This window comes from Cystoisospora suis (assembly GCF_002600585.1).
Source record: "Cystoisospora suis strain Wien I chromosome Unknown contig_5623, whole genome shotgun sequence".
Classification (NCBI taxonomy): Eukaryota; Apicomplexa; class Conoidasida; order Eucoccidiorida; family Sarcocystidae; genus Cystoisospora; species Cystoisospora suis.
The window spans coordinates 1,008-17,317 of NW_027158413.1; the positions used below are offsets into that span (position 1 = coordinate 1,008).

The window sequence follows — 16,310 nt, forward strand, 5'->3', positions numbered from 1 at the left end:
TGTGGGAGACAAGTCTCCGGACTTTCTCAGCGCGGTACTGAGGGAGCAGCCGGGGGCAATAGGCTCAGTGGTTCCTTATCCCGGCAGTGGTCACCGCTATGTGCGCACCGCGCAGAAGCATGCGTGCCTCCTTCACCGGACCTCAAAGCTCAAAACCACAGCTGCGCAAGGCAGGCGGGGCGATGTATCTCGACTCCCCCACTGTAGCATAGGCTTCTACTCTTTCACAGCTCTATACGAATCTTGCATGCTGATCACCAGAGGATTGCCTGGCATTTTACAACCTTCACATTTGAGCAGAGCAAGTCAGGGGCGCAGTGGAGCTGGCCGTCCATCTGCTGCGAAGACAAAATGCAAACGTGTTTGCCCGGGCGTAGGCCCTGGGTGCTGGGCGAGAGGCTCCGTCTCTCTATTTGAAGGTGCGAGCCACCGACAACTTTTACGCGGAAGCTCGGCAGCAGCTTGCTCGCGCGACGCTGTCCAAGGAGAGGGGTGTACAGGGCAACTAGGACCCGCCGTCCCGTATGCTTTTTCAGTTTTCAAATGCGCTTCGTGTCCGCTCTGCAAGGCTAGCAGTGTTGACACAGAAGCCCAGTTCGGTTCTTGAACTGTTTTAACTCAACCGACTGACACGTCCGATACCCGTGACCGGCAGCGTTTTTGTTTTGCCAGCTCCCACTTCAAGGCGTCAGGCCGCGCGTCCAGAGCTGCACTGCCTGTCGACCGACTTTGGTCCGCACAAGCCACTCCCTGGCGGAGTGTCGCACGTGTCTCGGTCGTCGGCGGGGGACACGAAGCGGGGAGAGATACAGTGGGCTAGAGGAAGTTGTTATTCGGACATTCTTGCCAAAGCCCAGTTCTAGTATTCAGGAATTATAGTAACGGTTGTGCGAATCCATCGCACAGAAAAAACACAACACTGTTCTCACAAACAGCGATTGTTGGGAGCGAGGGCGGGCCTCTTCCGCAGATTTGCTGTTTTCAAGTAGCTAGCTAGTCAATGTGTTGCACCCGGGAAGGAGTTCCAGCATAAGCGGTTTCTGGGGGTCACCAGCAGGCCACAGTGTTGTCCGTGTCGGGATGGCCCCGCAACACACCCAGCAGTGCTTGCCACGGGTAAGGGGAAAATATGGAGGCTGGGCGAGCGGGCGGGCTCCACGGGGTGATGGGCCATCACAAGTGTTCGCGAGAAAGGAGGGGGACTGCATTCGGGGGCCGACCCCCCTTCCACTTCCCTCCTCGGCTTCCGTTGTCTTGGGGTTCCGGGTGGCGGGCTCCAAAACCGGGGAGCCAGGGATCTTCAGCGTTTTGCTGCAGGATACCGTTGTCTTCTCGCCCCCCGAGTTGAAGTCGTCCACCCTGTGCGCTGTCGTGACTTTTTGGCTGAAATGCTGCGCCACGCGAACACGCTTTGTTCCCGGCTGTTTTGTTTAGGGTATTTAAGTCTTCGAGTCACCAGATGGAGTTCTCCGTTCCCAAATAGGTTCTCGATGACCATGGTGTCTCCACTCGCCCGAGGAAAGTCACATGACTCGTCCTTTTTCTCTAACCAGCTGAAAGTGGTCTTTTTTGTATGGGCAGCAACAGTTTGTGCCTTCGCCTCTGAGACCGACAAGGAGCCTGCAAAGTCCTCCAGAGTAACAGAGCAAGTGGCTACATGCACGGCGCCGGACCCAGACGCGCCAAAGCCGGCGACACTGACAGGGAGTATCTCCCAGGCAAAACCCACTTTCGAGCTCGTGTGCAGCACGGAGCGGTCGAACGCCGCCGTCCCAGCCGGCTTAGAGAAAGTCTGCAAGCAAATCGAAGCGTCCTCGGCAAACCGTGTTCAGTCGACGCCGCTGTCTGCGTGCAGCCAAGATCCCACGACGCAATGCCTTCTCAGCGACCTTTTGTTTCCAGGAGCGACAGCTGCATGGAAACCTGTAACCGTTACTAAAGGCAGCGGCTCCACACAAACAAAGTATCAGTTGACCATCTCAAAAGACGAGTTACCTCTCCTGGACCAGCAGTTCTTCGTGGGGTGTATGAAGGCAAATGAAGCGGACTCATCGTGCCAAGTGAACATAACTGTGAACGCCCGGGCATCTGAGGTGTCAGCTGACAATGTTGTGACCTGCGCATACGGGAAAGAGAGCAACAAGACTCCTGTAGCTGTCACCCTGACGTCAGAGACGAACTCCTTCACCCTTAAGTGCGGGTCTGAAGGGACTCAAACACCAGCAGAAAAAGACAGCTATTGCTCCGGGACGTCTGTTGACGCGTGCGACCTCAAGAAGCTGACATCAATCATTCCGAAGGCTGAGGCATCGTGGTGGGCGGACGTTGTAGCAAACCAGTCGATGAAGTTTACTATTCCCACGGACAAGTTTCCATCAGCAGACACAGTATTTCTTGTGGGCTGCAAGAAGCCTGAGAAGGAGAAGGATGCGACATCTTGCAATGTCAAAGTGACAGTCAAATCCTCGGCGGCATCGGGTTTCCAAGGCGCCTTTTCTTTTGGAGTCGTCTCTGCAGTTGTTCTTGCTGTTTTGAGCGGCGCTGTTGCGTGAGGAGGAAACAACTTCCACCATTCTCTGTGACTGAACGTACTACGCTCTGTCGTTTGTTGTATTTGTTTGGGACGGCGTCGTTCTATCCCTATATCGATGGTGCGTGCGCGGATATGTTACTGACGTAACTTTGTGGAGCACCGGCAATCCTCCGGAAAGTCAGAAGGCCTCATCTGTCTTCGAACAAGAACACACCCATTCGTTTGTCGACTGCACTCTTGCTGCTGTACGGGTTTACTGTCGTACACCACAGAGAAGCACATAGCTCTCGAAGCAAGAACAATCGGACCAGCTGTAGGAGAAGTAGAAGGAGAAAGGTCTAAACGCATGCTCTCTTTGCCATCATGAGATGTCAAAATGCCGTCTTTTGTGTTTCTGCGTTCACTTGTACTCCTGTCCCTCCTCAGTAGACTCTTTTCTTGCTCCTTATCGTCTTCCTCTACGCGGAGGACTCCCACGGCCTCGGGCTCTTTGAGTCACGTTCTGTCCTCATCTAGCTGTTTGCTCAGTGTTTCTCTTCAGCTATTCCTCTTGCGGGTTCACTGTTCTTGTTATCCCTCGACAGAGCAACGAAACATAAAGTAAAGTCTACTGCAAGATTTTCTGCCTAGCCAACTTGCCGACTACCTCCTCCGTTCTTTATCTCATGATGACACGAGGGAGGTAGCAAACGCATGAGATCTCTCCTGGATGAAAATCTCCAACCATTTGTTCCACGCTGTACCTCCCTGTGTTGATCTCGCTGCTGTGAAGGCGGAGATCGAGGGGAGAAGACATGAAAGAAGAGGCATTCGCAATATCAGAAAGAGCAGGAGGAACAGAGAACTGATGCGGAGGAAGAGCCGTAGAGGAGGGAGGCTTCCAGTAGTAGAGCTACAGACAGGGACAATGTCAGTCCTCGATTTTGAAGAGGGAAGCTACTCATACAGGAAGATACTTGGCGTCCCCCCCGCACACCCCTCTTATTCTCGCTGATGCGCACGGACAGTAGAACAAAAAAAGGAGTGTCTTGACACCACGAGAGTCTTCGCTTTGTTCTCACTACGAAAGAGGGGAAGACCGATGTTGGTCTCCTGTTGTCTGACACCCGGCTGAGAGGAGAGGACCTTTTGATATTGCCCAACTTTGTTGTGTTGATCAGAAGCTCCCTTGTTGACAAGACGTCTTCGGTGATGATGGGAGATCCGAGACTCGACTTTGACACTGCTGTTCCTCATTCTCTTAAATGGGGCACACAGACAGTCCTGTACGTAAGGGACGCCTCCAAGCAAAGAGCGGCAACCGGCGATAGCTGAACGTTCAATCAAATGACTGCACACCAATATCTACGCGTGTGTACAGCATACTGGAGGTCCGCAAAGATTGAAATCTCTTGACTGCGTTACTCTACCAAGAATACAGCACGGATGAGTACGGAGGCTCCTGACCTAAACACATGGGGGAGCGGGACCGTCAACGGGAATACCTCGAGAAGCTTGTGAAATTTTCGAGGCTTCGCCTGGATGAGGACGCCGTGGTACATGGTCCGGAAAACATCAGGACTGCTGAAAACGCATCTCTTATTTTGTGAAGTCAATGCTTTACGCCGTCAGGTGAATCTTCTTCGCCTAGGGCCGTAAGAAGAGAGCGTACGGGGCGCCCCTGCGGAGACGCAGCAAACGCACAAGGATCTCCGTGATGGCCTTGATGCTTCAGCTACGAAAGTACGAAGACCACACAGAGTTGAGCAAGGCTGCTCCTGGAGCCTGGCGACGTTACGGAACCTGCAGAGGAATCACCCGCAGGTAATATTTTGCCCCAGTTTTCGGAGGAAAGGCAACACCGAGGACATCACTTCGCGTGCACCCCCCAAATTTACGGCAAAAAGAACCGGCCACCCTCTTCAGGAGGTCTTCCCGAAGCAGCAGACGGAACTGCGCCTGCTGACTCTTCGCGAGCCCACGCGTTCATTTCAGAGGAGACCCCCTCCCAGTTCGAGGATCGGAAGCCTGGCAGGGCAGACATTAGAGCCTAGAGTTGCGCTTACGACACCAGTCATGTCTCTGAACTGGCGAGTTTCTCAGGAAAGTCCTTGACTACTTTTCTGTTCCCACGGACCAGGGCCTTGCAGAGCGCGTAGATCGGTACGTGATACTCGTCCACACGCCACAACAGGAAAAACATGTATTTCTCGTGCGGCCGCGAACGTGCAGCGGATACTTTGGACGCGAGATCAGCGTCGCCCGTGCCAATGTGACGGTAAGCTTTCACTTTTCGATATGCCCCCTCATCCGATGTACAGGATTCAGCGCAGGGCAGCAACGAATGAGAGCCGCTACAGCTGACCAGTATAATTGAAGGTGAGTCCCCGCAAAGCACTTGTTACCCGTAGAAGGCACCGGCAGACACAGCAAGTCCGCGATGCGGAAAAAGAAGGGGCTCCACCTTTTCATGTGGAGAAGCAATTAGCCAGAGTCACTTTGGCAAGCCTGCACGAATCTTTCGCGATGGCTCACTCCTGTGGCCGATTCTGAGGCAACCAGCCTATTGGCTAACTAATTTGCCGTGTTTCGGGCCTCTTCTGGCGTCGCCGTGTAACGGACCATGACCCCGCGCCACCCACCACCTGTCCAGGGGCTATTTCTACCGCGGGATGTCTTGGCAGACGGTGTAGTGACACGCCCGGCGCTTCCCGTGATGCGCTATCGGCGCCAGCAGTTCTTCGAGAGGTACTGCATCTATCCACACTCTGCTCGTCAGTGAGGTGCGCTGATAGTCAGCAGCCTCAATGCTGCCGACTCGCACTCCAACACTCGTTTTGCTGTTCCTCCGGTTGCACGTTTTGTTTGAAGGGCTGTTTACATGCCGCAGACTAGCATTGACCGTTTTCTTGCCGTCCGGTGTTGCTGATGCGCCGCGAGGTGGCCTATCACAACGCAAGGTGAAAAACAAGTGTAGGGAGTGCTGCCCGCTAGCACTGCTTCGAGAGTTTATTCTTCTCCTACCCCTAACTAAAACAGCGCTCATAAATAGCCGGAGTACACACCGCAGGGGCGCCAAGGACAGTGTCTGATGTAGCTTCCGGGGAAATACAGGTCGTCCGCCTTCGGGGCTCCTGTCTTCCCATTTTGCTCGATCCCCCCATTGCTCGCTACGCCGCGCTTCTTGGCGGCGCGTAATCGGTGGCACACTTGGCTACCTCCCCTTTTTCAGAATCCTACTCGTACAGGCTAATGGAAGTTGATACACTTGTAAGGTGTTGAGCTGTCGTTCAGACTGGAGAATATATCCACACTGACGCGTGACCGTTCCCCACCGCTCTGTCCCCAATGTGAGGAACAACGGGTGATCACCCCAGACCCGGCGACCGCACAGCTAGTCCGGGGCCATCATCAGTGGCACGGAGAAAGAGGGAAGATCTCTCCCCGGGCTGCCTGGGATTCACCCGCCCCTCGTCCGGGCGAGCCATGGGGGCTCCTTGTGATTGACTTCCACCCGGCAAAAAGGTACCCATCTTTCGACCTTTCTCTACTACGAAGCGAAGCTCCTTCCCCGTTCCTACGTTCGAGTTCTTGGTACGTGCTTCTGTCCCAGGTATCCTTCGATTTGTCCACTACGGCCGAGTCACTGCTACTTGGTGAAGCTGTTTTGGTACGGGCGGACTGTTTCCGGGCTCCAGCCCGAACTCTTGGCGCTCATCTACTTCCGTTGAGACAATGTGGTGTCCGCTACTCAGAAGAAAATCCAGTGGGTTTTCTTCTTTCGGTAGTCACCTGGAAGTGCTCTTGCTTCTGTCGGCAGTGGCTGTTGGTGCCTCCGGCTCTGTTACAAGTAAGACTTCGGGGGTGACGGGACAAGTAGCGACATGCGTGGTGGCAACAGAAATACAGAAAACAGCGACGCTAGAAGGGAGTATTTCTCAAGCAAACCCCACTTTTGAGCTTCTGTGCCAGGGGACGAATCCGACTGCTGTCCCGGTCGAGTTGAAGAAAGTATGCAAGCAGAGCGACATACCGTCGGCAAGAAGCGACTTGGGTGCTCAGACGCCTTTGTCAGAGTGCGCAGCCGACACGGGCAAGCAGCAGTGCGACGTCACGACGTTGTTATTCCCAGGAGCCAAAGCTGTGTGGGAAGCCGTCACACAGACGGAAGCGAACTCTTCCACAGACAAAAAGTATCGGCTAATCATCGCGAAAGAGGACTTTCCTCTCCTGGACCAGCGGTTCTTTGTGGGGTGTATGGAGAAGAGCAAGCCCCAATCATCATGCCAAGTAAACATAACTGTGAACGCCCGGGCATCTGAGGTGTCAGCTGACAATGTTGTGACATGTGCATACGGGAAGGACAGCAACAAGGCTCCTGTAGCTGTCACCCTGACACCAGAGAAGAACTCCTTCACCCTTAAATGTGGGTCTGAGGGGGCTCGCATCCCGACGGAGAAACAGGAGTACTGCTCTGGGACGAGTATAGACAGATGTAGCGCAAAGCAGCTGACATCACTCATTCCGAAGGCTGAGGCATCATGGTGGACAGAATCGGATGGACAGAAGACGGTGCAGTTTACCATCCCGACAGACAAGTTTCCATCGTCTGACACAGTATTTCTTGTGGGGTGCAAGACGGCGGAGAAGGAGAAGGATGCTACATCTTGCAATGTCAATGTGACAGTCAAATCATCAGCAGTATCAAGTTTCAGTAAAGATGCGTTTTCTCTTGGGGGGGTCCTCTCTGCAGTTGTTCTCGCTCTTTCGAGCGGTCTTATTGCATGAGTTCGCAGAGCCTTCGTATTTTTGTGATGGGACGTACCATGTGCCTTTTCTGTTCTGTTCGCCTGGCGATGGACTCGTTCTATCCCCTCCGAAACTTGCTATGTAAGCTAGTATGCTGCCAACTCAAATTTGTTACACATGGGATACGACGCGCTTGCGTTCTCTCTCTCTTGGGAAAGTGGAGGAGAACTCTACTTGTCTGGAACAGGGAACAAACTCAGTCGTCCTGATCCCCCCTCCCCTTGCATCTGCACTGGAGAGGGTCACTTGGACTTGCCGGAGACACGCACAGCGTTCTCTCCACTCGAGAAGGACAATACCTTGAGTCGGGGGAAGCGAGGGTAGACATCTAGGAAAAATTCAAGCACATTCTATACATCAACTCCCTTGTACAGGCTTCTGCGATTGTTCCTCTCCCCATCCTCCTCTTCCCCGAGACCGGCTACAACCCCGGCCTCCACCGCGGAACGCTGTGTACTAACCAACCCCATCTTTCGTCTTCTGCCTCTCTCCGTTTCTTTCGACGGGGTTTCTGTTCTTTGCTGCAACTTGGAAAAGGAGCAGAAGGAGCCAGAGAGCACTTCTGGACTTTCTCTACTCAGCTTGGCCTCGGCCTCCTTCGCCGTCCTCACCACGAGATTCGAGGAAGTACAGGTGTCTGGAGACCTATCCCGGACGAATCCACTTAGCGATCTCCCCCGCCCCTTAACTTTTCCTCGGTCTGGTTGTTCTGCTTCACAAATTCAGTTGGGAGCAGAGAGAACGCACGAAAAAAAAGCTTTTAAGGTCAGAGTGAGCAAAACGGTTAACAGAACCGGGCGACTGCGAAAGAACAATTTGATGTCGGGAAACGAGCCTGTCGTTTCGTCATGCGTTCGACTAGGAAACTGCAATGGAATGGGCAGGATCTTTTCTCCCTTACTTCGCCCCCCTTTTCCGTTGTACCCTGGTAAGCACGCACAGGGAAAGAATTTTCCGAACTCCTTGAAATTCTCGCCGCCAGCCACTTCGTCGGTGGAGAACTAAAGAAGAGAAGAACTGTGTCGGGCGAGTTTTTTTTCTCAACCGACAGTTGTGTAAAGGCTATGTAAGAGAGAGAGAAAACAAAAGTCGGTGTTATCAGACTTTCTCTGGCTCCTGTCACTCCGAGAGAGAATGCAGAAGCAATCCTCCAAGTCTGCACCTCTCTGCCTTGTGTACGTTATGATTCCAAGTGTGACGACGGAGCTGGTGGGGGTGCTGAGATGAAGGAAGAAAGCCCGGCCTTTTTTCTTTTTCCTTGTTTTTTTTCGGTTACCTGAAACTCAAATTCAGTCTCGTAGGCGAGGGCCGTTTCCAAACAAAAAGCAACAGCTAGTGATAGATGAACACCCAATCAAGCAATGAGAAACGATTTCTACGAATGTGTAGAGCATCTTTAAGCCCAGAAAAAACTGAACCCCTCCAGCGACACGACTCCGAAAAAGATACATTACAAATGAAGGTACCACCGGAGTTTCTGACTTAGACATCATGATGGAGCCCGGACTTCAGCGATACTACCCCGCGAAGTTAGTGGAAATCTGGGAGCGCCGCCTGGCCAGAGACCTCGACGTACGTAGACGAGGAATAAGCGCAATTTTGATTTGTGTAGTCATCGATTGTGCAGCTGAACCTACATCGTCAAGATCGGCGGGAAGGCGGAGTTTGAAGTACTGCACGGGGTGGTATTCGCACGAAGAAATCCACCGATCTTCAGTAGCTCAGTGATTAGAGCTTTCGGCTGCTACCCGAAAAGTCACTGGTGCAGTTGGCTAGAGAACTCAGTAGATATGCAAACGGCCTGGTACATCAGAAGGAGCAGCAGCTGCGTTGGCGGCTAGGGGGCAGACTTGCAGAATGAAAAGCCACTTTGCTAAAAGGTGTCTTAGACGGCTCGCACTTCTCCGCCTTCTTTAGCTTGCTAGTCGCCGAGGGTTCTCGTCAGTTGTTTGAAAGGAAGAATGTAGAACAGTGGAAGCGCGGCTCTCGGCCAGTCAATGAAAGGCTCGGGAGAAGTGGCAACAATCAAAGTTTCTCCTGTTACTCTTCTGGAGAAAGGGGAAAACGCTGGGGCTAAGAATGCAGGTGGGTGTCAACATCATTGACATACGCGTCCAGACGTTCTTCCTGCGGGCGCGACTCGCCCAGACAGAAGTCCCTGAACAAGAATTAGGGCATCTCTACCTTAGTCGGGGGCGGGTCTTCCCAGACAATTGTTCTGGAGGACTCCCTTAGTGACAAGCCCAGTTGACCCGGGCTGGTTTCCGGCCTGGATCTCCCCCGACTGCCAGCGGTGCACACGCGAAGCATCGGCGAGTTATGGTGATCTCTCTGAGCCTAAGAAGAAAGACACAGCCAAGAGAAAATTGTTTCCTGATCTTCTCAACAGACTGATTGCGAGCAGAGTATGGACTCCAGCTCCCAAAGAGGGGACTTGTGTGCTCTTGCTGACTCGGTACCGAGGCACGAACCTTGCGACCGCCGAAGTCCCTCTGCTGTAAGCTCCCTCGAAAAGACAGGAACGCGTCAGCTGGAGACTAGCCATTTCCTACGCCGGCTGAGTTGCTGCCCTTGTGAGGTGGCGAGTGTGCGAGCGAACATTTTCTGACCCGGGACAGCTGGAGCAGTACCTTGCCGAGCTCTTCACACCGGTGTATCGGACATCTTTGGGTACCGCACTCCGCGAAACGTCCTTGTCTGCTCGGGCTGCGTGCCGCCGACCTGACTCTCAAGTATATGTGTAGCGTTTGTAACACTGTGGCGTAGGCTCGCGGTGGTCGATATAGGGTCGATGTGTAGTACTCCGACAGAGCGTCCCTTAGCGTCAGCGCATTCCCGGCTAACCCGAGCGGTCGAAGGTCAGTGTGAAGCCTGCCGGAGTAACAGGTGTCGGCACAGGACGCTGGCATCCGAGGGTCCCCGGGGGGCTCGCGAAGAGAACACGCGGCATCGCCTGTAGCGCCTGTGACGCGCCTTCGCGTAGCGTGCCATGCCGTGCCGTAGCGGTTGTGAGTCATCGAGGAGTCCAGTGTGATGAGTGTATGCTGTTTACGTGGTTGGTCGAGTGCGATGCTGCTGAGGGGGCCGCCGGCCCTGGCGGGTCTGAGGCGTTACTACAGTGTTTGCCGGTGAGAGTCGTCGAGACGGGGGCGAACAGAAGAAAACTTCGTAAGTGTCTGTTCTCACCGCTACATCGCCTTTCCCGCGAAGACGTTGTGGACCATCCTGGAGTCGCAATAGTTCGCGATGGGACTCCGAAGTGGCTGCTCTTGCGTCCGCGACAGGTAAGCAGCCGGCGCCCAATGTGTCTTCCTGAATAAGTCCTTCAACTTGATAAAGTCCGTCACGTTCCCGAAGACAGGCACGGGACTTCTCACTCATACCGCTAAATCATCGTGCAGGAGCGACTGGTGTTGCTCCACAGAGTACTTTCGAGCAATTCCTATGTTTCCGGCTCCCACGGAGACGTCCTGCAGCTGCCGTCACGGGACGGCGAAACTGGCCGGCCGAAGGGCTGCTTCCCGCGCTACAAAAAAAAAATCACCACCCCTGATCGTGCCTCACCCGTGCGTGGCGGAAATGGAGGCGAACAAGATGGTTGTCGAGCCGGCGCCGCGTGGCTGGCTGTGGGCCATCGCCGTCATTCGGAAGGAAGAGGGAGGATCCTGTCCCCGGCTACCAGAATGTGCTGCCGGCTGCCCGGATCCCTCTCCCCGCCCGCCTCCCGATGTCTTGGGGCTGTTCATGACGGGCATCTCAAGGAGCCGCCTTGTTTCGTCACTCGTCCTGTTCCCAGGGAAAGAAACCGCTTTGGTAAAGCCTCCATGAGGTCTTTTGCATCCCGCACTTCGGGCAACACTTTCTCCGTGTGAGTTCTGTGCTGGGCGTAAGGCGCCCCTGGTTCCAAACCTGTTACCTCCACGTGAAGCTTCCGGGCTCCAGACAGAGTTCTCCGCCCTCACAGCCTTCTCAGCTATAATGGCGTCTCCACACCCCCAACGAAAGCCAAGTGCGTGGATGTTTACTTATCTGTGGCTAGTGCTGCTTCCGTCACCGTCGACAGTATGCGCCGTCGGGGCTGTGAACGAAGGCGAACCCGAGAAGTCGTCGACGATAGAAGGCCAAGTAGCAACGTGTTCGGCTCCGCACGCAGAGACGCCGAAGCCAGCGACGCTTAAAGGAAGTATCTCTCAAGCAAACCCAACATTTGAACTTGTGTGCAAGGGAGAAAACTCGAATGCTGTCCCTTCCGAGTTGGCTAATGTCTGCAAACAGACCACAGAGCCGTCCGCAAGGCAACTTTCAAGTGCAAACACAACGTCCCTGTCCAAGTGCAGCGAAGACGCCAAACAGCAGTGCGCTCTATCCACGTTGTTATTCCCAGGAGCCAAAGCTGCTTGGACAGCTGCTACCTCCGAGACTCGAGACGGTGTCACACAGAAAAAATTCCAGGTGACCATTCCGAGAGAAGAGTTTCCTCTGGTGGACCAGCAATTCCTCGTGGGGTGTATGGAGAAGAGCAAGCCCCAATCATCATGCCAAGTAAACATAACTGTGAACGCCCGGGCATCTGAGGTGTCAGCTGACAATGTTGTGACATGTGCATACGGGAAGGACAGCAACAAGGCTCCTGTAGCTGTCACCCTGACACCAGAGAAGAACTCCTTCACCCTTAAATGTGGGTCTGAGGGGGCTCGCATCCCGACGGAGAAACAGGAGTACTGCTCTGGGACGAGTATAGACGGATGTAGCGCAAAGCAGCTGACATCACTCATTCCGAAGGCTGAGGCATCATGGTGGACAGAATCGGATGGACAGAAGACGGTGCAGTTTACCATCCCGACAGACAAGTTTCCATCGTCTGACACAGTATTTCTTGTGGGGTGCAAGACGGCGGAGAAGGAGAAGGATGCTACATCTTGCAATGTCAATGTGACAGTCAGATCATCAGCAGTATCAAGTTTCCGGAAAAATGCTTTTTCTCTTGGGGCCATCACTGCAGTTGTGCTTACTGTTTCGTGCGGCCTTCTATGAGCACGGAAGATTTCGGCCTTTCTGTATAACTGAACGTACTGCCCTTTCTTCAGCTTTTTTTGCCTGGCGATGGAATTGTTCTATCCCCTTCATAGCATAGTGCGCGTGCTAGTGTGCTATAACCTGAAAACCGGAGCGAGGTGTGTTTTGACAGCGCAGCGCCAATTTCCACGAGGAGCAGAAAAGACTGTGTTGCAGAACAAGAGAATACACATTCATTCTCAGCTTTCCAGCTCGTGCTTTGGTAGCAGGGTCCGGTAGCTGGATACATCACAGAAACACACGGAAAACACACTCCGGTCAACTCGGAGAGCAAGATGCAATCGGACCAGCAGCAAAAGCAGAAAGCCACGAAGAATCAGAACACTTGCCCCACCTTCTCTGGGAGCGCCGCCGGTCGCTGTTTACGTTCTCGGTGTTGTTCCTCTCCCCTCCCGTCCCTAGCTCCTTCTTTTTGTGCGGCAATTCTTCCCATGCTCCGCAGGGAGGGTCACTAAAGGTGACCACTTTCTGGCTCGCATTACTTCTCACCTAGTTAGTCTGTCCTGCACTTGGTTGTAAATGGGGAGAACGTGAACTCTCTCGCTGCATCCTGCTTGGCAGGCTTCTGCCGTGGCTGCCTGTACGGTGATTATATCTCTACAGCAAACTCGGCCGAACGTCCGCCTGTATCCCGGATACATCACATGGTGAAGGGAAATGAAACGGTCTCGAGCCTGGAGCCGCGAGGCTCTCCGGAGTTCGTGTTTGAGCGCACTTCCATCTTGGTGAGCGGTAGACCTCTTTGCTTTCTTCCTGATGTGCTAGCTTTCTAGCGTGAGCCGGTAACACATCCGCCCGCTATCTTTGATTTCTCGAAAGCCTGCACCGGTGGATGTTCTTGTGGCATGTGAAGTACTAGAACCTGCTTTGAAGAAGAAACGAGTGCGCCAACTAAAGAACTGAGGAAGTTTAGCCTTGTGCTAGGTCACGGAACCCGGGAACTCGGAGCGACACGAGATCCGAAGAGACGAGACCACTGCTTAGGCGCAGCGTCCCCCAGGCCATGAACGCTGATATTGTCGAGTGTTATCGTCAAAACAAGCTCCCCAGCTCGGGTCAGGTCAAGCTGCAGCTAACTCTCTGCATCCTGCCGCCGTCGCCACAAAATGCTATCCTCTTCGGAGGGGAACAGACTCCTACCCTCATCTCGCTCTCGCGCCACAAGGGGGCAAGTGTGAGGTTAAAACTCTGGAAGTTTTTTTCTGTCTGTCGTTCGGACCTAGCGTCACGATACACCCGGGCATAGCACGCACGGTACGACCCTCTGATTCGCATATATACTCACCCTTACACATCACTCGTTTCACACTCTGTTGAACCTGACAAGTCCGTGTCTTGTCAGTAGCCCCTTTTCGGGAAGGTCAGCCACGGGAGCCCGTACTGGCTCTTCCTTGTGGCATGCCAATATTCCTCCCGTGCTTACACTGGGCAACGTCCCTTGCTGCCACCTCCGGGCGCTGCCATGGGATCTGGAAGGGAGGGCCACCGATATTCACCACCCTCGGAGTCGCCATCCGCCTTTGCGTCATACCGGCTTCAAGCCCGGTCACGTTCACTCTCTCCCGTGTGCCTGCCGCCCCGGCGTCCGCACTTTGTGTGTAGCTAGCCCCTGTCTCCCTTACTGGAGAACTTGTCGAACCTCCTCTGTCGGCCTTCGACGTTCGGCACGGGCTCCCTATGAAATTTCGGTAGCTCATGCAATATTCTCTCCGTCACCGCTATCTCCGCGCGTCCCTTGGGTGGTGCGAGCTTTTGGCAAGTACAATTCGGCTTCGTACGGTTCTGGGGCAGTTGTCGGGGTAAGAACGGTTGGCGCGAACCTGCGGAGGAGCCGATGGCTGAGTCTTCTGACGAGGCCTCTTCGGAGATCTAGGACATCATAGAATGCTCCACTGCCGTGGGATGCCAGCAGCCGATGCGGTGTGCTATACCGGGCGGCCAACTTCGAGCTTCCTCGAACTCTGTCTGGTCCGGTAAGCCGGACCCCGGCAGCAGCTGGAATACTTGCGTGTTTGCGCGCCCATGGTCTATGCGTTTGTGTAACTGCTCGAACACATCGTTCCTGATCTTCTTCAAGTATTCGAACCTGTCTGTTAGTGATGGAGCTAAAATGTTGGTATCGTCTGTCAGCTGCCTATCGATCGGTAAGACCGAGTCGATCCTGTACACCACACGGAACGGCGATTCCCCCGTTGAAGGATGAGGGCTTGTCCTATACGCGAAAGCGATTGCAGCACAGTACCTATCCCACTCTCCCCCTTTGTCCATGACAGAGCACGCTAGCGCATTCCCCAGTGTTTTCATGAACGCCTCGACTACCCATTCGCTTGCGAATTATAAGGGCAGATGCTCAGCTTCTGGATCCCCCACCGGAATAGCAGCTCCTGGAGAAGCTTCGCGTCAAACACCTTAGCGTTGTCTCTCAAGAGGGCGGCAGGGCAACCATATTGACAAATTAGCCGGTGCGCTATCACTGTGGCTACTGTTTCGGCGGTGACACTGCTCACTGGGACTATCTCGGGCCATTTAGAAAAATGGTCTATCATGACTATAACGTATACGTTTTCTCTTGCGGTTTCGGCCAACGGTCCATATGCATCGATGGCCCATGTGTGAAATAGCCCAGGTTTCAGTAGTTCGCACGTTGTCTGTGGCTGGAGTGTTTGCCGGTAATCAACGGGTTTCCTTCGCGCACACGGAAGGCACACCTCTACCAGTCTCGGAATGTCTTCACGCATGGCTGGCCACGCATATCTGCGCCTCAGCTGGTTATGCAATCTATCTGCCCCGAGATGTGCTCCGAGTGGGCCCCTGTGGTAATCTGCCACCAGTTTGTTACGCAGCCCTCTGGGCACAAATATTTGCGGGATCCCATTCTCCCCCTGCTTGAAGAGAGTGCCGTTGTAATCCACGTATTGACTGCGGAGGAAATTTGGGAGGGCCTGCCACCAACGCGGGGCTGCCACCACACTATTCGTGAAAATAGCTCTCACGAGTGCACGACATTCTTCGTCGCTTCGCTCCTCTTACACCATCTTCGCGCTTGCACTATCCCGCAGCGGGAGGGGTTTTTTTCATCTTTCGGGTCGCTTCTTGTAGCAAAAGCGAACGCGTAGTCCGGGAAGATTCGGTCCGTCACGCCTACGTTCCTCGCCCATATCTCCTTTGCCTTAAGGTCCCAGGGTGCCCTGGACAGAGCGTCAACGTGCGCCTGCTTGGAACCCGGCCGGTGTTCTAGGACGAAGTCGAACTCTTGAAGCCTTAGTGCCCACCTGGCCAGCCTTCCTTTCTTCGCTGTCTGTAGCCAGCGTAGTGAGCCATGGTCGGACCTGACAATACAGCGCTGGCCAGAAATCTATTCTCTAAATTCCTCCAAGCTACATATGACGGCCAGGGCTTCGAGCTCTGTCGCTGACCATTTTTGCTCCGCTGAGTTGAAAAGTCGGCTGGCATAAGCGATGACACGGGGAGTCGGTTCACTGGGAAATGCTGCTGTAGTATGGCTCCCCACCCTACACGTGAAGCATCGCAGTCTATAATGAATGGAATATCCCGTAGTGGATGGTGCAGAAGACGGGCCGCTGCGAGTTCCTTTTTCAGTTTTGCGAATGCTTCTTCACAGTCCCTGCTCCACTCCCAGTAGTCTTTCCTTGCTTGAGCGTAGAGCGGCGCGGCGATTCCCGAAAACCCCTTTATGAACCTGCGGCAGTAGCCAGCGAGGCCTTGAAATCGGCGAAGCTCGCGCGTAGTTGCCGGTGTCGGGAATCGATCCACTGCCCATACCTTCTGCGGGTCTGGTCTGATTCCCTCCTTGTTGACTATGTGCCCGAGTTAGACAACCTCCGCCAAAGCGAGTCGACATTTCTTAGGGCTCAGCCTAACTCCGGCATTCCGAAACCTCTCGACGACACTT

The 16,310-nt window shown here is 54.1% G+C and overlaps 5 protein-coding genes across 5 annotated transcripts; 3 read left to right on the forward strand and 2 right to left on the reverse strand.

Annotated features, from left to right (window-relative positions):
- Positions 1 to 237: 237 nt before the first annotated feature.
- Positions 238 to 3,712, forward strand: CSUI_009424 (srs domain-containing protein). Its single transcript, XM_068069540.1, has one exon. The coding sequence runs from the start codon at positions 1,389 to 1,391 to the stop codon at positions 2,550 to 2,552; it is 1,164 nt and encodes a 387-aa protein (XP_067918480.1). The 5' UTR covers positions 238 to 1,388; the 3' UTR covers positions 2,553 to 3,712.
- Positions 964 to 5,103, reverse strand: CSUI_009425 (uncharacterized protein). The gene has a single exon (XM_068069541.1). The coding sequence runs from the start codon at positions 1,206 to 1,208 to the stop codon at positions 990 to 992; it is 219 nt and encodes a 72-aa protein (XP_067918481.1). The 5' UTR covers positions 1,209 to 5,103; the 3' UTR covers positions 964 to 989.
- A 119-nt stretch (positions 5,104 to 5,222) lies between these two features.
- On the forward strand, positions 5,223 to 8,693 carry CSUI_009426 (srs domain-containing protein). The gene has a single exon (XM_068069542.1). The coding sequence runs from the start codon at positions 6,248 to 6,250 to the stop codon at positions 7,298 to 7,300; it is 1,053 nt and encodes a 350-aa protein (XP_067918482.1). The 5' UTR covers positions 5,223 to 6,247; the 3' UTR covers positions 7,301 to 8,693.
- Positions 8,694 to 10,756: 2,063 nt separating this feature from the next.
- Positions 10,757 to 12,530, forward strand: CSUI_009427 (srs domain-containing protein). Its single transcript, XM_068069543.1, has one exon. The coding sequence runs from the start codon at positions 11,300 to 11,302 to the stop codon at positions 12,353 to 12,355; it is 1,056 nt and encodes a 351-aa protein (XP_067918483.1). The 5' UTR covers positions 10,757 to 11,299; the 3' UTR covers positions 12,356 to 12,530.
- A 1,078-nt stretch (positions 12,531 to 13,608) lies between these two features.
- On the reverse strand, positions 13,609 to 14,765 carry CSUI_009428 (gag-pol fusion protein). Its single transcript, XM_068069544.1, has one exon. It carries the CDS (start codon positions 14,699 to 14,701, stop codon positions 14,267 to 14,269), a length of 435 nt encoding a protein of 144 aa, XP_067918484.1. The 5' UTR covers positions 14,702 to 14,765; the 3' UTR covers positions 13,609 to 14,266.
- Between the last annotated feature and the right edge of the window lie 1,545 nt (positions 14,766 to 16,310).